The 25,674-nt window shown below is 46.9% G+C and overlaps 1 protein-coding gene across 1 annotated transcript in view; it reads left to right on the forward strand.

The window, feature by feature from the left end:
• TCTN3 (tectonic family member 3) overlaps positions 1-25,674 on the forward strand; it is a 173,410-nt gene that overhangs the window by 56,332 nt on the left and 91,404 nt on the right. The window contains 5 exon segments of the mRNA XM_033946503.1: positions 3,071-3,189; positions 5,476-5,606; positions 20,762-20,789; positions 20,792-20,838; positions 20,840-20,870. Coding sequence (XP_033802394.1) covers positions 3,071-3,189; positions 5,476-5,606; positions 20,762-20,789; positions 20,792-20,838; positions 20,840-20,870 — 356 coding nt within the window.

Below are 25,674 nucleotides of genomic sequence, written 5' to 3' on the forward strand. Positions count from 1 at the left end.
TTGTGTCCTTTTCTAAAATAAACTAGTTGGTTTTACATCAGTGATCTTCAGTGGAATGTTCATTGTCCGTTCCCTCTTCCTTTTGTACTGTTTTATACCTTTCTCTGTCCTGTTGGACTTTTTGGTGTCTACTTATACATAGTATCGGCATGCAATCTATAATAATAATATGCTAAGCGCGCATGCGCACTCTATCCCGTGTTCCCTGAGTCCTGATCTGTTGGGATGTGGCCGGCAGAGTGCACATGCGCGCCAGAGAAGCCTCTCTGCTCTCCACCTTGCGCAGCTGCAGAAACGGCCCCACACTCACGGCTTCAGGCCACTTAATCCCTTGGAGCCCCGCCTTCCCTTCCTGAGATCCGACCAGCTCACTTATTCCCTCACCGCCCCCCCTTCCCTTCCCGCGATCCGACCGGCTCACTTAGTCCCTTCCCGCCCCCCTTCCCTTCCCGCGGTCCCGACAAACCTGCGACTCCAGCAGCGTCTGCAGCACTGTACACACGCTGCTTTGGGGCCTTCTACTACCCTGATTTACTCTGGCACGTCCCTGATGACATCATCAGAGACGCGACAGAGCAAATCAGGGCAGTAGAAGGCCCCGAAGCAGCGTGTGTACAATGCTGCAGATGCTGCTGGAGTCGCAGGTTTGTCGGGACCACGGGAAGGGAAGGTGGGGGCGGAAAGGGACTAAGGGAGCCGGCCAGACCGCAGGAAGGGAAAGGGTGGGGTCGGTGAAATGCTGCTGCTACACAGGGAAGTAGTGTGGGGGGAGGGAAATGGAGGGGAAAGGAATGCTGGTTAATAATAGGAGACACAGAAAAAATAACAACCACATACAGCAACCAAAGAGACAAACACCAAAACAAACATAGACAGAGAGACCAAAAGTAAGAAATACAGACAGCAGTCAAAGAGATAGACAGAAGGTGACAGTCAAAAAACCACACAGAAGAACAAGGGTCTAAAGAGACAGATTTAAAGAAAAAAAAAAGAAAACAACTTTGGATAAGGACAGAGAGCCAAACAGAAAAACCCCCCCACATACATAAGGACAGGGGGCTACAGAAACAGATTAAAAGAGACAGACACCAAAACAAAGACAGATAGACGTACAGCGGCCAAGGAGAGAGAAAGAGAGAGACAGAAAGAAAGAAAGAAACATAGACACACAAATCTATTCTAGCATCCGTTAATATAACGGGCTTAAAGACTAGTAAGAAGATATGGGTATGAGATTAGCACTAGTGGCAATTATGTGCTTTATTTTTCCATTACCAATAAATGTTTGAAGGAAGAAGTATGTATAACGTGACCATTTATTTTTTTCATCAAAACGGGACATCTATTAATATTCAGTCCCGCCCCCAATCCCACCCTAGCCCCGCCTCCAATTTCTTCCATTCATTTTTCATGTACACACAATATCTTATTTCATAATGGTAACCATAAAATTAAAAAAAAATACAAAGCACCCTATACGCAGAGAAAATGTTAATTATCATTTATATTTGGGAGGTTTTCAAAAATGTCACCTCAGTAACTATAGAAAAATCGACAAATATAGTGCAAAATATAGAAAGCAGATATAAATTCTCAAAACTGACACATTTTGATCACTAAATTGAAAATAAAATCATTTTTCCTACCTTTGCTGTCTGGTGATTTCATGAGTCCCTGGTTGCGTTTCCTTCTGACTGTGCATCCTTTTCTTTCATTTCTTTCTGCACTCAGGCCCAACAATTGTCCCTTTGTATTCCCTCCCTCCTTCCTTCCTATGTCCTTAGTGCCCCCAGCGCCTCCTTCCTATGTCCTTAGTGCCCCTTTCTATGTCCTTAGTGCCCCAGCGCCTCCTTCCTATGTCCTTAGTGTCCCCAGTGCCTCTTTCCTATGTCCTTAGTGCCCCCAGATCCAGTGTCAGTTCTCCTTTGTATCTTTGTTCCAGGTCTCCCTCTCTCTCCCTCCTCTGTTATGATCTTGCCTCTCTGCTCTTCCTCCGGGGCTCTCCCCTCTGTCTGCACCTCCCTAAGTCCTGCTTCTGCCTCCTGTCTTTCTCCTTTGGTCCAGCCTTTATCTCTCTAGTCTTTCTTCTACTTACAATCCCCCTATCTTCTCTGCCTCTTTCTCTCCTTCCTTCATCCTTCCTTCCTATGTCCCCCTCACTGCCTTTCAGCCTTTGTCCCATCCCCTCCCAAAAAGCCTGCCTGCCTGCCTACCTTCCCCAGAGCCAGCCTGCCTCCCCTTCGGGCCAGCCAGGCAGCGATTGGCTGGCCCTGAACGTCCTCTCTGACATCAGAATTGACGTCGGGAAGAAGGCTTCTGGGCGCGATTAGGCAGGAAGGTAAGCAGAGGAGCAGCGGCAGTGGACCGGTGGGGGTGGAGTTTAAATCGGGCCAGAAGGGATGCCTTTTTTTTTTTTTTTTTGGTGTGGCAGGGAGGAACAGCAAGCGATCGCCTGTCCCGTTGTCCCCGCGCACAGCTTCGGGACGCTGTCCCTGAAAACGAGACATTTTGGCGTCCCGAAACTGTGTGTGGGGACAATGGGACAGGGGATCCGAAAACGGGACTGTCGCGTTCAAAACGGGACGTATGGTCACCTTAAGTATTTATGACAGAATTGAACAATTATTTATTTGAATGAAAAGAAATATCTTACAAAAGTATAAAAATTTGAAAAGCCATAAGAACATAAGAAATGCTTGCACCGGTCAGACCTGGGGTCCATCCAGTCCGGTGATCCGCACACGCGGAGGCTCAGCCAGGCGTACCCTGACGCATACATTAGTCACTCGTATCCCTCAATGTGTCCTGCAAGAAGATGTGCGTCCAATTTTCCCTTAAATCCTAGAATGGTAGTTTCCTCCACCGTTTGTAAAATTATTTAAGCTGCAGTAAATGACAGATGACAGATGCATGATCCTTTGAGTGGTGCTCTGAGACACTTTCCTTCACTTGTGCAAGATTTCAGGAGTTTACCTTGGGAGGACCTAGTTTGATTTGAGGCAAACTATATTTTTCACATTTTATTGTGAGTGTTCACTAATTAAAATATCCTTTTTCTTTGTTTACCCAGGGCAGTCAGCCAAGTATGTGTGGACAATACCCTAATATTCAGAAGTAATTTTCCTCTACATACAGAAACCATCTCTGCTTTGGGAGCAGAAGTGCAATTTTGCATCCTCATAAATGACCGTGAGTTAAATTTAATGATGGAGAATAATCAGAATCCATAGTTTAAACAACTAATGATAGTAGTACTTAGCATAGAAGGCCAGACTGGGAAACAGGGCAAATAAGGTTTTAAAAAGGCAGTTATTGAAACCTTACTTCCAGCTGATAGATCATGTCATCCTAGCATATAGATTCCAACTGACAGTCTGCTATCCCTCCAACTAGAGAGTTGCACCGGGACAGAAATTTCATCCATTCTCTTCCATCCCCAATGACATATAACCCATGCCCACCTGTACCAAGTAAGATCCATCTGCACCTGCAGGAATCAACGCTATTATTACTTGCAGCTCCCCTGTTTCCTTCCAACCCAGGAGCTTCCTGTGTTTTTTTGGGTAGTAGTCATTATTCAAGCAGTAAGTATTCCAAGCCTCAGTATGGTGTTCTGGTTCGATCTGTCATAGCGGCACTAACCCCAGCAGAATTCCTAGCCTCTCTGGATCTGACAGAGATGTATTTGCATATTCCTATTTTCCCAGACCAAAGGAAGATTCTCAGGTTTCATGTGCTGGAAAATCATTATCAATTTTTACCTTAACCCTTTGGTCTAGCGACAGCTCCTCACACCTTCACCAAAGTGATAGTTGTGGTAGCAGCTTACTTGCGCAAGATGGAATTGCAAGTGCATCCCTAACTAGATGATGACTGTTTGATCAGGTCTTCCTCATTGTTGGAGGGTCAGCACACAGCAGATCAGGTCAGTGGCGTAGCAAGGGTGAGAGGCGCCCAGAGAGATGGCATCCCTCCCCCGTCCTCGCAAGTCTCTTCTTTCTTCCCCCAGCAGTCCATCTCCCTTCCCTTCCTCCTTTCTAGCCCCCTCCCAGTCCAACATTTCTCCCTAATTTCCACCAGTCCATCATTTTTTTTCTCTCTTCCTCCTGCATGCTTCTCTGATCCTCCTTCCCTCCCCCAGCCAACATCTCTCTCTCTCTCCATGAGTCCAACTTTTCACTCTCTGTTCTTTCCCCCTTCCCCAGAGTGTAACATTTCTCCTTCCTGTCCTTCCCATCCATTTTGTCCTCTCCATGAGTCCAACACTTTCTGCCTCCTACACACTTTCTCTCTCTGTCCTTGCCTCTTCCCTCAAGTGGCATCCCTCCTTTCCACCCCCCATCTACCATCTCATACTCCCCTCCAGTGTGTGGCACCTTTCCTTTCCCTCCCTTTCTGCCAGGTCCAGCAGCACCTCTTCTCCCTTCCTTTTACCTACCCACCTGTCCAGCAGTATTTCTTCCCCTTCTCCCTTCTCCCCCCGTCCAGCAGTTCCCCTTCTCCCCCCGTCCAGCAGTTCCCCTTCTCCCTTCCCTGTTCCCCCGTCCAGCAAATACCCCTTCTCCCTTCCCTGCTCTTCATGTCCAGCAGTACCTCTTCTCCCTTCCCCTCTGTCTAGCATTACCACTTCTACCTTCCCTCCTCCTCCCCTGTTCAGCAGTACCACTTCTCCCTTCCCTGCTCTCCATGTCCAGCAGTACCCCTTCTTCCTTCCCTCCTCCCCTGTCCCCTTCTCCCTTCCATGCTCCCCATGTCCAGCATTACTATGTCTCCCTTCCCTCCTCCCCCCTGTCCAGCAGTACCACTTCTCCCTTCTCTGCTCCCCATGTCAGCAGTACCTTCTCCCTTCCTCCTTCCCTGTCCAGCAATACCTCTCCTCTCTTTAGCCTAGCAGCAGCTCACTGTGTGCTTTTAACTTCGCCACACAGCTGTCACTAGTAGTAGTTTAGCCGTGGTTTCATCAGGCAACCTTGGGGTCTTTGCTAGGCCGGCCCGCTTCGATGATGTGCTGCGGGCCGGCCTAACAAAGGCCATGAGGTTGCCTGATGAAACCGCAGCTAAACTACTGCTAGCGGCAGCTGTGTGGTGAAGTTAAAAGCACACAGAGCTGCCGCTGCTGGTCCAGGGGTGCGGAGAGAAGGCAGGAGTTCCAGCATACGCGACAGTAGGAAAAGTCAGCTGACACAGGCACCGGACGGAGCCTCTCTTCCTGCCCAGTGTGCCACGGCAAACTTAAAATCTCAGAAGGCACACTAGTGTGCCACAGCACACAGTTTGTGATACACTGCACTAATTGATGGATCCCGAGCTTCTTTGCTTAATGTTTCTTTAAACAAATTAGTGCATCACAAATATTAAGCCCTAGCACTATTCAGTCATTGTTAAAATCCAAATCAGCCTATTTCATGAGGAGAGAACTGCATATTTGGTGATTGATGCTACTCTAATTTTTTGTTTGTTTTTATCTGTTTGTAGCCCTTCTAAATTATTTTGTGCTGCCACAGGAAGTCAATGAAAGCAATTTCCAGACGCTTGCAGCACAGTACAGTGGTGCCTCTTTCATCTTCCCTCCACAGGCTCTTCCTTTCTTCACCGCTTATTACAAGGTGAGTTGATGAGTAAACTCGGTGGGGGGGGGGAGGAAGGGGAGTATCAATAGCTGTAAATCTGACTGATTACATAGTAGGTATGTAGAAGTTAAGCTATTATATGGAATTCTTGGCTATGTATGTGTGAAGTATCAGATCTAGACTCTATATTAATAATTTTTCAGAGTGTTTTAATTTGCAGAGGGGGGTTAGACAAGGATGGCCCTTATCTCCTTTGCTTTTTGATATTGTATTAGAACCCTTGTTATTAGCTATTCAGCAAGTGAAGGAGATACAGGTTATTCCTTATTCAGATTGGGAATACAAGGTCTCTGCTTATGCAGATGGTATACTGCTTCATTTGAGAAATCCAGAAACAACCGTTCCATGCTTACTTGAGTTAATGGAGAAATTTGGAAAATTTTCAGGATACAAGATAAATTGGAGTAAATCAGAAGTTCCTTAGCAACAGCAGCAGATGAATCCAGAGACCAATGGGATAGCCCACATCTACCAGCAGGCGGAGATAGAGAAACTGATTGACAGGTGGTCCTATTGGCTGGCACTTCTCCTGTATCATTAGTATGCTCTATCTCCTGTATCATTAGTATGCTCTATCTCACAGCAGGGGTCGGATCGCTATTCCATTAGCTCATGGATTCTGGCTGTGTCTGGAACCTTCTTTTCTCCTATTGAATTTTTTCTCTTCAGTGAGCTACCAAGTCTATTTCTCCTGTTGTTCTCTCTTCAGTGAGACAGGGGTGTCTGGCTGAACGGTGCCGGCTTTAGAGGTTACACCTGAGCTCCCCCAGGTCCCTGCCTCACCTTCCCTCCGGTGATAGAGGGTTTGACTTAGGCCCTGTTTTTTTCTTCTTTCCCTTATTAAAAAATAAAAAACACAAAAAGGGACAACGCAGTTGCATTTCTGCCCTGCTAGTGCTGAGCAACCGGCATTTGCCTGCGTATACCAGCACTCCTAACAAGGTTGTGAGTATATGTTTAATTCTCCTTGTATTTGACCTGCGGGTGCTGTTTTGTGCTGGTGTGAGCTTAGTTGGTTCACTGTTAAGTGGTTCTTCTTTCTAGAACTTTTCTGTTGTTAGCCACTGTTTTCTTGTGGGGTAAACGTTTGGTTTTCTCCGGAGTGGCTTCGGTGCAGGGCTATACTGGGCTAAGGGAGCCGGTGCCTTCCCATGTGGCAGAAGCACACACTTCTTTCTTTCCCTGGCAATAGAACTGCAGTGGTTGTAGGTTTCTGGGGCTGTTCCTCCTCAGCGTTACAAAGCAGCCAGTGGGGGAGGGCCATATTTGAGCGGCTCCTGGTGTTGACTTGGGGAGCCGCATATTTGCACGGCTCCCAGTGTGGCCGCGGGGAGGTGAGATCGGCTCCAGGTGTGTTCTTCGGTCACTGTCCAGGAGCCGGGTCTTTACTGAGTGCGAACGGCGCACGCTTATTCTCAAACGCTGTTGAGTCCATGCGCCTTTGTTTCTTTCCTCCCCACGGTGTATTTTCAGATATTTCGGCCACGGCTAGGTGTCTGTTTCATATCGGGGCTCCGGGTCTGTTTTGCAGAGTGGTTCTGGGAGCCGACATATTTTGGCGCGAAGCTTCCCGCGCTTGGGTCTCCTATGCAAGCGGGAATGCCGCTGTGTGTTCGGGGAGCTGTTTTTATACTGCTGACTTTTTCAGCATGTACCTTGGCTTATCCTTTTCAGAGTCTGGTACATCGGGGATGTTAGGACAGTTTTGACCAATGGGGCAGTGCTCAAGTTTGGTGTGTGTTTGTGTGTACTCCACTAGCTTCATTTGCTGATAGGAAGCTAGTTTTCTTGGGTCTGTCCTGGTTTGTCCCAAGGGACTTTGGAAGTTTCTACTGTGTGTGGCCGCCGACACTCAGTTTTTTCTGTGGGTCGTGGGTGATCAGTAGGCACAGTGAAGTGCCCGGAGAGTTCCCTTGTTTCTTACAGGAAGTTCATTGTCTCTCTTGGGGTCCCTGAAGGGTGGAGGAGCTATGTATGTTGGAGGTTTCATTGTTCTTTCTTCCTCTGTACAGCGTTGCGTGTGTCTGGTAGCGCTACAGAACTCCTTCTTCAACATATTTTGTCTGGATTCCATGTGAGGGGACTCTCTTGGGGCTGGTTGGCTCTTCCCTTCTTCCTGGGGGTTTGGGTGTCTCCGAGGTCTGCTGGTTGTTAAAGCTTATCACATGGAGGTCGCTATCTACTCCTGGTGCGTGCTAGGCAGCCCTCCGATCTAGCCGCAAGGTCTATGAGGCTGATGATGGCTAGGGGCAAGTTTCCTCTTCTTTCACATGCTTAGGGTGTCATACGCTCTATGCCTGTTGACCTCGTCCCTGATTCTGCTCATGGCACATGCTAGACGGCACCCCGACCAGACAGGGCTGTTCAGCTCCTTCTCACTAGGGGCCAGTTACCTATTCTATAAACCTGCGGAGGAGCACGCACTATATGGCTGTTAGCCTCATCCCGGCAGCTCTCATTAGCGATGTGAGCTTTGTCTATACCTGTTACTGTTAGGCTGCTGTTGTTTTCCACGGGGCAGTAGATGCAGCATCTTGATTGCGTCTCGTGAGTATTCACTTTAAAGGCCATGCATATTTCGCTCATGTTACGTGGAGTTTGTACTGTGTTCATGATGCCAATATACTCCTTTTTGCATTGTGTCAAACTTGAAGGGGTGCACTGCATTCTGAGGGGATCTTGGCTTCTTCCTGTGTCTCTTCAGGCTTTCTCTGGAGGGGGAAGACACTATAATGTTAGGTCAGGGGGCTGTGGACATTTTTGGGGGGGATGCTTGCAACTTTGCATCCTCCTCAGGTTTCCAGTTCATTCTTGGAGGCTCTATGTTTTGTGTTCCACTATGAGTTACATTTTCTCTATGTGTTAAATTTTCTCTCAGAACTAAGTTGGCTTGCCTCTCTTGGAGCAGCGCTTTTGGTTTTGGCACATGACATTTCAACTCCCCAAGGCTTTCCTAACCTCTTAGCAAAGATGGGCAGTGGTACCGTTGTGGCACTGCCAGGCGATTCACCTACTTCCTTCTGGACGGACTGCTTGATTCTGACGAAACGGGTGGTTTCTGTTCCTCCGTTCTTTGGCTGTGAATCGTCAAATTTATGCAGCGCTCTTTTCTCCTGTGATATTTATGGGTTTATCAGGGAGTTGTTTTTGTTCATATAGGAGAGAAAATGTGTTTCTTCCCACGGACTAGGGTGATGGGTCCCTGCCTCAGGTTTGCATTCTTCTTCGGTCATCGTGACCAAGGGTATGGGATTCAGTACAGGTTCTGGGATCCATGTTACTGACTCCTCTGGGAACTTCAGCTTGCTTTCCCATTATACCTCTCCAACAGTCACTTTTATTCCGGTGGTTCACGGTATCTCGGGGCTCCCGTTATTTGGTATGCTTCTCAAGCAGTGCTCAGTGTGATTTGGTGGCTCAGCGGAATTTTTCTTTTCATGTGCATGCCTCGGTCTTTGCTGGACTGGCTCCTTGTCGCCAAACATCCCGAGCTGGCGGGTTTGGGGGGGCTCAGTGCCTGCCATCCTCAGCTCCACCAGTCTGGTCTTGAGAGGCGACTCAGTACTTGTTTAGTATTCTGCTCTGGAGCATGGTCAGGCTACCTTTCTGGAGCTTCAGACCATTCTTCCGGTATTCCGCTGAAGCTCTTTTCAGTCAGTATTGTGATAGTGGTATTTCTCTGCAGCCTGGGCAGTAGGTGATATGCTCAATTGGCGGGTGACGTCATGGTTCTACTTCCATGGGTGGACCCTCATCTGACTCTTCAGTTGGCAGCTCATTTTCCGGGTCAGGAAATGGGTTTCATAGACTTCTCTCCGTATAATCTGAGCATGGCTCATTTATTGTATGTGATGGTGTACTGCACTGTGTACGCTCTAGCAAGTATGAAGGTTAGTAATAGTGAGATCTTCTACATTCTGGATATTGTGAGTTTTAGCTCAGGCGTTCCGGCTCTTTGTATGGAAGTGAGATCTCCTGGAACTAGACCTCATGGCCTCGTCTCGAAATTTTATGCTTCCTAGTTTCTTCGGCGGACACAGGGAGTGGGAGTCCGAGGGGGTAGCAGCGTGGCTTCTTTCTCGCCTCTGGTTTCTCTTTTTTTCAGGGTTTCCCATGGCTAATGATGACTTGGCTTGGCCATCTCAAGCTCGCTTTCAGGGCGCAGTATTTGTAGACTCTCTGGATTGGCTGCGCCATTTTTGCTAGGCGGATCTGATGAGTCTGTCAACTGCCGAACTGTTGAGTTTCCTGGTGTCTCCAGTTTGCTTACCTAGAGTCCGCTCAACATGCTTCTTTGTACTACTTTGGTATTACAACCTCGCTTTTGAAAATTCTCGTCTGACGTGTAGGAGTTATGCGCTGGCAGGTTGTTTCTTCTCTTATTCTGGTGATACAGGCGTATTCAACTGTGGCTTCTGCTTCCTTTTGGAGGTTTTTCCTTTCTTGGGTAATTCTCTACAGTTGCACCCTTCCTGGGTTCCTTTTTGGCACTAGTGTATTGCCAAGGGCTTGGCATTCATTTCCCTTCAGTTTCAAGGGCCATTCTTGTCTTGTTACCAGGGCTTGTTATCTTGCTCTTCGCTTACTTCTCAGCTTCATGTAGTTCAGTTCCTAAACGGAGTACGGTATATTCGTACACCTCATAGTAAGCCCTGTTCAGAGTGTAATCTTAAGGTACTTCTTCGCAGTTTGCCGAAGGCTTCATTTCATCTTTGTCTTTTGAGACGCAAAAAGGCTGTGCCGTTGCACACGTGGCTTCAGCTCGGCGGTTTTCTGAGTTGCAGGCCTTGTTTCGGCGGGGATCCCTATTTCTGATTTACACAGTCTGGAGCATCAGTTCGTACGGTACCTCAAGTTCTTTCTCTGGAGGTGTCGTCCTTTCTTTTATGGCATTCTTACTTTTCCTTCCTTCTTCCTGGGAGGAGAAATGGGGGGGGGCCGTGCTTTTCACTGCATTTTTTGCATGTGCTTAGCGTTCTCTGCGGGCTAGGGTTCTAATAACTTTTCATTGTTTAGATTGCCTTTTTTGTATTCTTCACAGCATCCAAAACCTCCATCGCTCGATGGGTTCAGGAGGACCTTATTTATGCTTGCTTGATAGCAAGGTAGCAGTTGGCGAAAGATCTTCATGACCATTCCGACTGAGCACTGGTTACTTCTTGGACTAGGTCCAGAGGTTGTTTTTTCCTTGGAGGGGCTTGGTCTCGCGGCTACTTGGTCTTCTGAGAGTTTTTTATCTTAGCTTTACCGGTTGGATATGGGGGCACGTGCGGTGGGTGCATTGCGTGCTTCGGTTGTTGCGGAGGCGGCGTTTGCTTCACACCCAAATTGAGGATTGCTTTGCTACATCCCATTGGTCTCTAGATTCATCTGCTGCTGTTGCTAAGGAAGGAAAAATTATGTTCTTACCTGTTAATTTTCTTTCCTTTAGACGCAGCAGATGAATCCAGAGCCCCACCCATTGGTCTCTGGATTCATCTGCTGCGTCTAAAGGAAAGAAAATTAACAGGTAAGAACATAATTTTTCCTTCTTCCACTTAACGTGCATTGTACAAAAGGTTTATTTGATTCATTTCCCTTTCTATGGAAAGAGAATGGAATAAAATATTTAGGCATTTGGATAAAAAAATACGCTGGAAGAAACAATGAAAGTGAATGAAAGATTTTTATTACAGAAGGTTACAGAAGTGTGAGCAATGGAATCCTTTACATCTGTCTTGGTGGGGGAGAGTCCAAACTATTAAAATGATGATTTTGCCTGTGGTTTGTTATCAAATGGGTATGATACCAGTTTTATTTTAGGGGTCTTTTTATAAAAAATTAAATGGTATTCTTACAAAATTTATTTGGCTGGGTAAAATTGATAGATGCTTTAGTGTCTCTGAAAAGGTGATGGGAAAAGGTTCATAAAGGGAGTTCTAAAGAGTGGAGTGATTATATGGTGGAGTGGATGGCAATTACAAAGATGAAGAAGACGCCAAGGGTCTACCACTGAAAGAGTATCACAAAAGTCAGAAAGAAGACAACCCTTAGCACCCAAAGAGGCAATAGAGGTACCAGACTTATTCAGAACAGGGTCCAGTACCAAATTAAAGTCACCCAAGATAAAAAGTGGATCCCCAGAGAAACTAGAGCAGAGTTGAATCAAAAAGCCAATTCCGACGAGTTAGGGCCGTAAACCACAAATAATAGATAGGATCAATCACCCAATGTCAGGCGAAAAGCAGATATCTACCATCAAAAGCTTTATCAAGAACCTGCACTCCAAGAGGCGAAGACTTAAGGACCAACACAGCAATTCCACCATGACGGCCCTGAGAGGAAGCAAAATATAACTCCCCCACCCAGGAACGGCCCAACTTAAGATGTTCCACGTCAGTCAATCGAGTTTCCTATAAGCAAGCAATATCTGAGCGATAACGCTGCAGAGCAGCTAATATTTTGGACCGCTTTATCAGTGATGTAATGCCCCCAACATTCCAAGAGGTAAGCCTAAAGGGGGTACTCAGGTCAGAAAGTCAGGAAAATAGCCAGACATGGCTCTTCCACTAAGCCTCGTTCTACTTCACATACTCCTCATTCGAGGTCTCCCATGCTGGACCTCGAGGATATTCCACATTCGATTGCCTCGTCCAAGTCACCATATTCATCTGATGCCTTTTTACATGCTGAAGCTTCATCGTACTTCCAGTGTTTTTTCCAAAGCCTCATTCTCATCCTGGAGAATCAGCTCTTCATACTCTGGACTGTAAACGTGCTTTGGCCTTCTACTTGGAACGCATCAAACCACACAGATCTGCTCCTCAACTTTTTGTTTCCTTCGATCCAAATAAGTTGGGCCATCCTATTTCTAAGCGTACCATCTCCAACTGGATGGCGGCTTGTATCTCTTTCTGCTATGCCCAGGCTGGATTACCCCTTCACAGTAAAGTCACAGCCCATAAGGTCAGAGCAATGGCAGCTTCAGTAGCTTTCCTCAGATCTACACCTATTGAGGAAATTTGTAGAGCTGCTACTTGGTCCTCGGTTCATACATTCACTTCTCACTATTGTATGGATACTTTCTCCAGATGGGATGGACAGTTTGGCCAAACAATATTACAAAATTTATTCTCCTAAATTGCCAACACTCCCACCATCCCATTCTGGTTAGCTTGGAGGTCACCCATATGTGAGAATATCTGCCTGCTTGTCCTGGGATAAAGCACAGTTACTTACCGTAATAGGTGTTATCCAGGGACAGCAAGCAGCTATTCTCACAACCCACCCACCTCCCCTGGTTGGTTTCTCTGCTAGCTATCTGAACTGAGGAGATGCACCTGCACTGGGCGGGAAGACACTCGCACATGCGGGCGACTCGAAACTTCGAGTTTCTTCAAGCAAGTCTGCTTGTGAGGCGTCTGCATCCGGGCTCCGTCGGATGACGACACCCATATGTGAGAATAGCTGCATGCTGTCCCTTGATAACACCTGTTATGGTAAGTAACTATGCTTTATGGTGTACCTCAAGAAGAACAAAAATATAAGCTCCAATGAGGATATTTATTATGAAGACATAGGTTGTTCGCACTGCTCCAAATATTCCTGCAGTTTCCTTGACTCAACAAAATTGAAAGTTTTGTTAGCGTGTGTGACCCTCATTACTGCAGGGTACATCAAGCCATATCTAGCGCCCAATGCCCTTAATTGTGAACGTAGATCCAACATTTGCTTCCTTTTAATTGCTGTAGCCTTAGCAAAATTGGAAACTATATGGATTCTTGAGTCCTGACATTTAAGATTTTTATTTTCCTTTGCTAACTGACAGATTTCTACTACATGCTGGTATCGTAGCAGTTTAAAAATTAGTGTCCTGGGTCCTTTTTGACTGTTTGTTCTTTGCACTGGAATCCTGTGCGCTCTCTCGATCTCCAACGGGATTTTTGATTTAATCGGTAATATTTTTGGCAGGAACCGTTCAAATAAAGAAATTGGTTCGCTCTTCTCTACCCCTTCCGGTAGCCCAGTAATTCTTAAATTATTCCTTCTCTCGCGGTTAAGACAGTCTTCAAGATCTCTCTTCACAGATTCCAATTCCTTTCTATCTACTTTACTTTGCAATATTTCTGTGTCCACTTGACCTGCCCGTTTCTCCAGAAGATTTAACTTAATATCTACCAGGTCCATTCTCTTAGTGAGACAAGCAACTTCATCAATAATTTTTTAGCATTGTCTAATACAATTGCCTTAATTTGTCGAAGTTCAGTTATAATATCAGGATTTTCTTTTTCTTCCGTTGGCAATGGAACTTTGGACGGAGTTGCCGGTTCTAGCTTTGATCTTTTGTTACTGCCCGACCCGGTTCCTCCTCCAACCAGTTGGATGCCATATTCAGATGGATTTAACACTTTTAACCTTCCAAAAACTAATATTTGTAGCTTATCTTCTATAAATATAGCCTGTCTTCACGAAGCTATTGCTTTACCCGACCATCTTGTTACGTGTCCAAGCCACACACCCCTGGCATTGTCATCCTGAAGCAGGGACTTTAGATCATTTATTATACTATTGTCCATTTATTTTGGCTTTTTGGAAATCAATATGAGGCCAAATAAATTGTTTGTTATAAAACCCGGTGGCATTATCGAATGATACTGTATTTTATCCCAGGACAAGCAGGCAGGTATTCTCACTAGGGGGTGATGTCATCAGACAGAGCCCCGGTACGGACGTCTCACAAGCACGTGTTGCTTGTAGAAACTTAAAGTTTCTAGATGCCCGCACCGCGCATGCGCCGGTGCCTTCCTACCCGGAGATCCGGGCGTGTCTCCTCAGTTCTTTCTTTTCCGCGGAGCTGAGAAGTTCAACTTCTTCATGCGCTAGCTGAATTCAGTTAAATTTGCCTTCCTTGTCCGCGTTTTCGTTTTCGTTTCTTTTAATTACTTTAACAGTTCTTTTTCTTTTTCAAAAAAAAAAAAAAAAAGGAGAAGATTATTTCCTCCGGCGGGTCGAACGGGCCGGCCACGTGGCTCAGGCCCACGGGCTTCGACCTCGCGGCAGAGATTTTCCGGCCTATGTCCCGGCCAATCACCGGTTTTAAAAAGTGCAGCAAGTGCCAACGCGCGATTTCACTCACGGACCCTCACTGGCGCTGTTTGCAGTGTTTGGGCCCTGACCACATCCCGAAATCGTGCGGGCCTTGCTCTACCCTTACGGCACGCTCTTTCAAGCGGCGTTGCCTATTGTGGGAATCGATGTTCAAGATGGACGCAGCTAAGGATCCCTCAGCCTCCACTTCATCTGATACCTCCCCGGTACGGGCGAAACCGGCATCGACTCCTCCTGCATCGAGTGCGGTGAAACCGGCATCGCTCGCCCCGACATCCACGAGCTCGACGTCGGTGCCTGCCCCGGTCTCCTCGGTTCAGGTACCTCTTCCTTCCACAGTGCCACCAATGGTCATCAAAGTGCCGAAAGCTACTAAGCAGAAGCACTCGACCTCGAAGGAGCGCGATGCCCGTGCAGGAGGACCCCCTTTCGGTGCGGATCCCTCCCTATCGGCTTCGCTATGGTCCGTGCTGGAAGCTCAATTCGTTGAGCTCATGCAGACCATCGGACCCGGGCTCATCGCTGCCATACAGGGTGACCTCCCGGTACCGGTCCAAAGGGGCGGTCCGCCCCCTCCCCCTCCCCCACACCGTTCAACCTCGACAACCGACGAGGACGAACGGGGGAGGGCGGCGATACCCACGCGGCAAGCCTCGCTTACCGACATGCCGCCATTAGAACCCATTACGCCTCCGCGCCAACATGGGACCAGACCTTCGATCGATACTCGAAGCCCTGGGCATAGTCAGGAAGAGTTCCTCCGTACTCCTTACCAGACTTGGGTAGCATCGCAGGAACCCGCATCGCAAACCCAGTGGCGATCCACTGCTTCCAGCCCTATCCACTTGGGGACCTCGGGAGACCATGCGATGCACAGACGATCCCGATCCCCGTCCCGCCACCGAGACGGGCACCGATCGAGACACTCATCCTGGCACTCCTCACGCTATTCGGAGGTGTCACCGCAGAAAAAACTGCAACGTAGGGGATACTCCTCATCAGAGGCGTCCCCTCCGAGGGGCCCAGAGTACGAGGAGACACCGGTGCCCGATTCTCCTTGTCACTCCCCGATGTCCACGGACCTGGAGGCCTCCTCCTCCGCCAGCCCGTCCCACAGACCGACGCTGGCGGAACAATTGTCCTTCTCATCATTCCTCCGACAAATGGCGGATGATTTGGATGTGACCCTTGACACGGGCTCCCGATACTCCAAAGAGTATCTGGACACCATGCATTTACCTAACCCCCCAACGGAGTCGCTTCGGCTCCCCCTGCATAAATTGCTGGATCAGACCTTCATGCAGTGTTTCGAAACACCGTACTCCATACCGGCGATTCCCAGCAAACTCGATGCTCGATACCGCATCGTGCACCATAAAGGGTTCGAGGGCCCCCAACTCTCCCACCAATCCCTGCTGGTCGAGTCCTCCCTAAAACGCTCTCATCCCTCCCAGGTCTACGCCTCTGTACCGCCGGGCCGAGAGGGGAGAACGATGGACAAATTTGGTAGAAAATTCTACCAAAACTCCCATGATGGCGTCACGGGTGCTAAACTACAACTTCTTTTTCTCTTCCTATTTGGAGTTCTTCTTGCCGGTGCTCCGCAAGTTCACTCCCGTTCATAGACAACCAAGCTCGATTCGAGTTCGAGGAAGTGGTAGCCTCTCTCTCCCAATTACGCCTCCAGCTGATGCAATCCTCCTTCGATGCATTCGAACTCTCGGCACGCGCCGCCGCAAGCGCGGTAGCGATGCGTCGCCTGGCATGGCTCCGTACCATCGATATGGATCCCAACCTTCAGGGACAGACTCGCCAACGTACCATGTGCTGGAGCTGACCTGTTCGATGAGTCTATCGAAACTGTTACCAAGAAGCTGTCGGATCATGAAAAATCCTTTCAATCCATCCTGCGGCCCAAACCCAAACCTCAACAGTCTCGACCTTCCAGGCCACCCCTGATTTACCAGCGGCGTTACATGCCCAGACAAACGCCTGCTGCGAGGCAGCCTGCGAAGAGACAACCTCCCCAGAAGTCTCAGCAAAAACCTCAGCCACCGGCCGTACCTAAGGCCCCCCCAGCCCTTTTGACGCCCCCCCGGGAGCATAACCTCGGCCTCTCCCATAGGGGGCCGGCCTCCATCTTTTTCTACCATCGTGGGAGGCCATAACTACGGACCTATGGGTCCTCACCATCATAAGAGAAGGATACTCTCTTCAATTCCACCGGGTCCCCCCGGACCATCCCCCAAGAGAGTATCCTTCAAGCTCGACGCAGACCGCCCTTCTTCTTCAGGAAGTCCAAACCTTACTCCAGCTTCGGGCTGGCGAGGCCGGTCCCGTCAGACCAATTGAACCGAGGGTTTTACTCCCGGTACTTCCTCGTCCCGAAGAAAAACGGGCGACCTGCACCCATTTTAGACCTTCGGGCCCTCAACAAGTTCCTGGTCAAAGAGAAGTTTCGCATGCTGACTTTGGCTTCTCTATACCCCCTCCTCGAGCAGAACGACAGGTTATGCTCCCTGGATCTCAAGGAGGCCTACACTCACATCCCCATTCACACCGGCCTCCTCCGAAAGTTCCTCAGATTCGTGGTGGGGAAATCTGCACCTACAGTATCGAGTGCTACCATTCTGCCTATCTCGTCCCCCATAGTCTTCACAAAGTGCCTGGTGGTAGTGGCCGCAGCACCTCCGGGACAGGGGTCTACAGGTATTCCCATACCTCGACGACTGGCTCATCAAGGCCCCGTCAGCCCCAGAGGTCAACTTCGCCGGCCGTGGCTACAACCTACTTCCTCCAGAATTTGGGCTTCGAGATCAACTTCTCCAAGTCTCATCTACAACCCCCCCAGTCCCTCCCCTTCATCGGAGCGTTCCTGGACACCACCCGACTCCGAGCATTCCTACCTCGGCAACGCATGAGTCTCTTCTGTCATCTCTGCCAGTCGGTGTCCGACTCGCCAAACCCTACCCGGCGAGACAACTGATGGTGCTCCTGGGCCATATGGCCTCCACAGTACATGTGACACCCCTTTGCCAGACTACCACCTCAGGATACCCCAGTGACCCTGGCATCACAGCTGGAATCAGACATCCGATCCACTATCCAAACGCATCTTAGTCACACCTGCTCTTCGGCAGTCTCTACTTTGGTGGATGACCTCTTCGAATCTATCCAGAGGTTTTGCTGATGCACTCTCCCCCCCATCAGAAAGTCCTCACGAACCGATTCGTCGAATTACGCATGGGGGGGGCCCATCTGGAGGGTCTCCGCACCCAAGGATTCCTGGATCCAATGCGGAGAGACTACACCAAATCAATCTACTGGAAACTCAGAGCCATCTTCAATGCGCTCCAAGCTTTCCAACACCTACTCCACGACAGGGTAATCCTCATTCGCACAGACAATCAGGCGCCGCCATGTATTATATCAACAAGCAAGGAGGCACGGGCTCGGCCCTCCTTTGCCAGGGAAGCTCTTACGAGTCTGGGACTGGCGGTGCGCCACACACACCCTACTCAGAGCAGTATACATCCAGGGGGAGAACAACGTCTTAGCAGACAAACTAAGCCGTCTGCTTACAACCGCACGAATGGACTCTCCATTCCAGCCCCCTTCACCAAAATCTTCACACAATGGGGGGACGCCATCAGTTATAGACCTCTTTGCGGCTTCCCCACACCGCCAAACTGCCTCAGTTTGCTCCAGGATTTACACTCCTCATCGCCTCGAGGCAGATGCTTTTCTACTGAACTGGGGGAGAACGATTTCTATATGCGTTCCCACCATTCCCGCTGATCCAGAAGACTCTGGTCAAGCTGAAACTCGAACGGGCCACCATGATTCTAATAGCTCCTCGGTGGCCCAGACAACCTTGGTTCTCCCTCCTACTCCAACTCCAGCAGCAGGGAACCAGTACCACTTCCAGTGTTTACCTTCACTACTTACTCAACATCAAGGATCACTACTTCATCCCAACCTGCAGTCTCTCCACCTGACAGCTTGGTTCCTCTCAACGTAACCCCTCATCACCCAATTCTCACAAGAATGTGAGGGAGGTCTTGGAAGCTTCCAGGAAGCCCCGCCACTCGACAATGCTACTCCCAGAAATGGACCAGATTCTCCTCATGGTGTGTTTCTAAGTCAAAGGAACCTCAGCGAGCTTCCTTATCCTCCGTGCTGGACTATCTCCTACACCTATCTCAATCTGGGCTCAAGTCCACATCCATACGAGTCCACCTGAGCGCTATTGCGGCGTTCCACCAGCCCTCTACAAGGGAAACCCCTCTCGGCCCATCCGGTGGTCGCCAGATTTATGAAAGGACTCTTCCATGTTAACCCTCCTCTCAAACCACCCCCAGTGGTTTGGGACCTCAATGTAGTCCCTTTCCCACCTCATGAAGCCCCCGTTTGAACCACTCAACAGGGCCCCTCTGAAGTATCTCACCTGAAAGTGCTTTTCCTTGTAGCCCTTACGTCCGCCGCAGAGTCAGCGAACTCCAGGCATTGATGGCGGTACCCACCATTCACAGTATTCCACCATGACAAGGTGGTCCTCCGCACTCACACCCAAAATTCCTGCCTAAGGTGGTCTCCGAATTTCATCTCAACCAATCCATTGTACTTCCAGTATTTCTTCCCTAAGCTCATTCTCACCACGGAGAATCAGCCCTTCACACTCTAGACTGCAAACGTGCCTTGGCTTTCTACCTGGATCGCACCAAGCCACACAGATCCACTCCTCAACTATTTGTCTCCTTCGATCCTAATAAGCTGGGAAGACCCATATCAAAGCGCACCATCTCTAATTGGATGGCGCTTGTATCTCTTTCTGCTATGCCCAGGCTGGATTATCACTTCCTTGTAAGGTCACAGCCCATAAGGTCAGAGCAAATGCAGCTCAGTAGCAATTCCTCAGATCAACACCAATCGAGGGAAATTTGCAAGGCTGCCACCTGGTCCTCGGTTCACACATTTCACCTCACATTATTGTCTGGATACCCTCTCAGACGGGATGGACAGTTTTGGCCAAACAGTATTGAAAAATTTATTCTCTTAGAGTCGCCAACTCCCCCTCCATCCCACGAGGTTAGCTTGAGGTCACCCACTAGTGAGAATACCTGCCTGCTTGTCCTGGGATAAAGCAATGTTACTTACCGTAACAGTTGTTATCCAGGGACAGCAGGCAGCTATCTCACGTCCCACCCACCTCCCCTGGGTTGGCTTCTCAGGCTAGCTACCTGAACTGAGGAGACACGCCCGGATCTCCGGGTAGAAGGCACCGGCGCATGCGCGGTGCGGGCATCTAGAAACTTTAAGTTTCTACAAGCAACACGTGCTATGTGAGACGTCCGTAACCGGGGCTCTGTCTGATGACATCACCCCCTAGTGAGAATAGCTGCCTGCTGTCCCCTGGATAACAACTGTTACGGTAAGTAACATTGCTATTTGGCATGTCAATGAGGGCTAAGAGCCAAATATCATCTAAAAATAACAGGCTTTTACGTATTATGGACAGGAGTTGCCAAACAACAAATATGAGTAATTGGAAAAATTGGAAGAGACTTAACTACCAATTTTTGGTGGAATTCATTGTGTCACATATATAAAATGGAAAGAACATTAGCCATACAAAAGGGGAAATTTTAATAAATTTCAGGTGTTTGGGGGCCATTAACAAATTATTGTAATGAATAGATTACCATTTTCCCATTAATAGTAACAATTGCAAGAATGAGGTGGGGGGGCGGTAATTTTTGTTCTTTCATTAATTGTATGGAATGGTAGAAGAAGAATTTATTATATGATATACAGTATAGTATTACATTTGTTATGAAAGGGATGGGGAGGGAGGGGGGATAAACTTTATAAATTGGATTATTGCAGAAAATCAAGTGTTGTATCCAAGTTAAAATGTTGTTACTTTTTGATGCACTTGTAAGTTCTAAAAATGAATAAAGAATATTAAAAAAAAGTATCGGATCTGTGATTGTTGTTGCTTCTGATTCTATTTTTTACTGAGTAAGACCTATTTTGTTGTATAGGCTGGTGATCCTATCCTGACTTTCTTTAACTCCTCAGCCTACTGGGCGTTCTCAGGCAGCCAGTGCCTGTAGGAGCAGGGAGGAGGCTGTGTAGATGGGAATCCTGCAGGTAATACAATGACATCAGTGAAATGGTGTGTCCTCTTATGTAGTGAGAAGCAAATAAGACTTTAAAAATGTTCCCTTGCTCAGAGCTTCCTTCTTATTGTATATCTGACTGCATCCCTTTTTTTCTCAAATATGCTTGTTTTGCTGTCCACTCAGGCTTCCTGGAATAACATGTTAAAATTAAGTCTTAACTAATAATTTTCTTTCTTTTTAGTCCTATTAGACTGTTCCAGAACAAGTAGGTTTATGTCTGCCAACTATTGAATGAAGACCCAAAGTAGCTCAAAGTGATTCACCCTTTAAGGGTATATATAGTGCAGCCACAGAATGTCATGTCAATATTGAATAGTTGAAAGCAAACATCTGATTCATGCAAATTTGAACTGACAAATGACAAGTGGAGGCTTAATATACTACTACTGATAATACAGGTTTTTCACTGTCAGAAGTGTAAATACTGAAGTACAGTATTTTTTCGCTCCATAAGACACACTTTTTTCCACTCAAAAGTGGGTGGAAATGTCAGTGCATCTTATGCAGCGAAGATAATTTTTTTAAATACCCCCACACACCCCATTGTACCTTTTTAATGTCCCGTTGTTGGGGGTACGCGGCTGACTGACTTCCGCCCTCGCACCGCTGCTCCCTGCCTGCCTGTCTGTCGCTGCTGCTGCTACCCTGCTCGCTGTCACTGCACCACAACTACAGGAAGGGAAGGGAAGGGCCAGCATGCAGTGATTGCATGTCACCAGCCCACAAGCCTTCCCCCGATGTCAGTTCTCTCTGACATCAGAACTGATGTCGGGGGAAGGCTTGTGGGCCGGCGACATGCAATCACTGCACGCTGGACCTTCCCTTACCTTCCTGGAGTTGTGGTGAGCTCTGACAGCGGACCAGGGGCAGAGGAGGAGGAATCGGCAGCGTGTAGGCAGGCTTCGGCGCAACAAGGAGGGAGGAAGGCCAGCTTCGGCATGGCAGGGAGGGAGGAAGGCAGGCAGGCTTCGGTGCTGCAGGGAGGGAGGAAGGCAGGCTTTGGCACTGCAGGAAGGGAGGAAGGCAGGCTTTGACGCGGCAGGGAGGGAGGACAAAGGCTAGAAAGAAGTGAGGGGGAGGGGGTATGAACTCAAGACATAGGAGGGAGGGAATAGAAAGGGACAATTGTTGGGCCCGAGTGAAGAAAGGAAGGAAGGAAGGAATTGAAAGTGTGGTTAGCAGCATACACTGTTTTTACAAGCGGTAGTGTTTTTCATTGTTCAGTGTCCAACTCAATGAAAAATAAGAGTATGTGAATTTGTACATCTTATCCATCACGTTTTAACAACAAGATTCCAGAGGCAGGCCCTTCTTGGGCCAAAACACGATTGTGTCGAGTTTAACACAATAAAAGGGATTGAGCACCAATTGGTCACCTTTGTTGTTGTTTCTTGCTGACCCGCTAAATAAACAATATTACAGTAATCCAAAATGCTTACAATTAAAGACTGTACCATCAGTCTGAAAGAAGAAACATCAAAATATGGTTTAATAGTCCATAATTTCCACAAATTATAGAAACTTTTCCTTACTAAAGAATCTGTATTTGAATTCATTGTGAGATTTTGATCCAAAATAACTTCTAGAATTCTAATAGTAGGATTAATCAGATACAAAATTTATACTCGTCTTTATTTCTTTCTTCTTGCAAGAATAGAAGAATTTTGCTTTTCTGTATTAAGTTTTAACTTGAATTCGGTCATCCATAATTCTACAGTTGTGATTGTGGTGGAAATTAACTGCATAACTTGGTAAAATGATGAGTATATTGGAATTGTAATAGCAATATCAGCAGAACTGTAAAATGTCACACCTAACTTAGATAATCTATGTCCCAAAGATGACAAGTAGACATTGAAGAGTAGAGGAGAGAAAGGAGATTCGCTCGGGGTCAACTTTTCCACTCAGATACAAGAGATTGCTAAAACGTGCCACTTCTTCCTCTATAACATTACTAAAATCTATATTATTTGAACTTGTTATATATTGTAACAACTAATACATTTATAAAAATAAAAGAAACATTATCAAAATCTGACCCTTCCTCTCCAAGCACACTACGACGACCCTTATAGAAATATTGAAACACTATGGCAGATAAGGCCAAATGGCCCATCTAGTCTGCCCATCCGCAGTAACCATTATCTCTTTCTCTCTCTGAGAGATCCCACTTGCATATTCCAGGCCCTTTTAAATTCAGACACAGTCTCTGTCTCCATCACCTCTTCTGGAAGACTGTTTCATGCATCTACCACCCTTTCTGTAAAAAAAGTATTTCCTTAGATTACTCCGGAGCCTATCACCTCTTAACTTCATCCTATGCTCTCTCATTGCAGAGTTTCCTTTCAAATAAAAGAGACTCGACTCATGCGCATTTACATTACGTAGGTATTTAAACGACTCTTATCATATCTCCCCTCTCCTGCCTTTCCTCCAAAGTATACAGATTGAGATCTTTAAGTTTGTCCCCATATATCTTATGACGAAGACAACATACCATTTTAGTAGCCTTCCTCTGGACTGACTCCATCCTTTTGATATCTTTTTGAAGGTGCGGCTTCCAGAATTGTACACAATATTCTAAATGAGGTCTCACCAAAGTCTTATACAGAAGCATCAATACCTCCTTTTTCCTACTAGCCATACCTCTCCTATGCAACCTAGCATCCTTCTAGTTTTCGCTGTCACCTTTTCAACCTGTTTGGCCACCTTAAGATTATCACATACAATCACACCCAAGTCCCGCTCTTCTGTTGTGCACATAAGCTCTTCACTCCCTAATCTGTACCGTTCCCTCGGGTTTTTTCACCCCAAATGCATGATCTTGCTAGCATTTAATTTTAGCTGCCAAATTTCAGACCATTCTTCAAGTTTCGCCAGGGTTTTCTTCATGTTATTCACACCATCCGGCGTGTCTACTCTATTGCAGATTTTTATATCATCTGTAAAGAGGCAAATCTTATCCGACAACCCTTTAGCAATATAGTTTATAAAAATGATAAAAAGAACAGGCCCAAGAACAGAACCTTGAGGTACACCACTGATAACATCCCTATCCTCAGAGCAAACTCCATTGATCACTACCCTCTGTTGCCTTCCACTCATCCAGTTCTTGACCCAGCCCGTCACTTTGGGACCCATCCCAAGGATACTCAGTTTATTTATTAGACGTCTGTGTGGAACACAGTCAAAGGCTTTGCTAAAATCTAAATACACCATATCTAGCGCACATCCTCTTTCCAATTCTCTGGTCACCCAGTCAAAGAAATTGATCAGATTTGTCTGACAAGACCTACCTCTAGTGAATCCATCTTGCCTCCGGTCCTGTAATCCACAGGATTCCAGAAACTTGACTATTCTCTGTTTTAAAAGTATTTCCATTAATTTGCTTACCACAAAGTCAGACTTACCTGCCTGTAATTCCCTACTTCTTCCTTACTTCCACTTTTGTGGAGAGGAACCAGTCCTCCGGTACCACTCCTGACTCTAGAAACTCATTGAAAAGGTCAGTCAGCATTTCTACCAGAACTTCCCTAAGTTCCTTCAGCACCCTAGGATGTACCCCATCCAGCCCCATTGCTTTGTCTACCTTTATTTTAGCTAGCTCCTCACGAACACAACCCTCTGAAAATTGATCAGGATCTATTACTCCATCCCTATTCATGTTTGTCTTCTGTGGTCCTACTTCCAGCGCTTCAGCCGTGAACACAGAACAGAAATATCTGTTAAGCAATTTGTCCTTTTCTTTATCAGCTTCTACATATTCCTCCCCTTCATCTTTGAGTCTCACAATGCCACTTTTGCACTTCTTCCTATCATTAATATATCTAAAAAATGTCTTGTCTCACCGTTTTACCGTGTCAGCTATTTTTTCTTCCATTTGCATTTTTGTTTTCCTGACTACATGACCAGCCTCTCTTAACTTTTCCAAACATTTTTGTCTTGTCTTCCTCTTTCTGCGATCTTTTGTAGTTTATGAAAGCTTACCTCTTATTCCTTACCTTCTCAGCTACTACTTTTGAGAAACAAAGTGGCCTTCTTTTCCTCTTACTTTTTCTTATTTGCCTCACAAAAAGGTTTGTCACCCTTACAATCGCTCCTTTAAGTTTTACCCACCTCATTTCCACTCCTTCCAGATGCTCCCATCCAGACAATAATTCCTTGACGTAAACCCCCATCCAAACAAAGTTAGTTTTTTAAAAGTCTAGAACCTTTGCTTTTGAATGAGCCCTCTCTATACCCATTTTAATATTAAACCGTACCATGCTTTGGAATGAAGAAGGGATTAAGTATTTAGGAATTTGGATTCATAATACATTGGATGAGTCAATTAAAATTAACGAAAAGAAACTATTGTTGAAGGTCACGGAAATGTGTGAGCAATGGAACCCTTTACATTTGTCTTGGTGGGGGACAGTCCAAACAGTTAAAATGATGATTTTGCCTGTAGTTTGTTACCAAATGGGAATGTTACCAGTATATTTTCAGAGATCCTTTTATAAAAAGTTAAATAGTATTCTCACTAAATTTGTTTGGCTAGGGAAAAAAGCAAGAATTGCTCTAGTATCTCTACAAAAATCAATTGCGGAGGGTGGGGTAAATTTTCCAAATTTCTGTAGGTATCATCAACCCTATATTATGCGGTAAGGTATGTATTGGATCCTCCCTGAGCTCATGGAAACTCTGCCTGATTGGTTGTGGTTGGAATGGAAACTCCTGTCGCCACTGGGATTATGTCATGTTATGAGTATCAAGATGCCTAGATTATATAA

This window comes from Geotrypetes seraphini, chromosome 5, assembly GCF_902459505.1.
Source record: "Geotrypetes seraphini chromosome 5, aGeoSer1.1, whole genome shotgun sequence".
In the NCBI taxonomy this organism is placed as follows: Eukaryota; Metazoa; Chordata; class Amphibia; order Gymnophiona; family Dermophiidae; genus Geotrypetes; species Geotrypetes seraphini.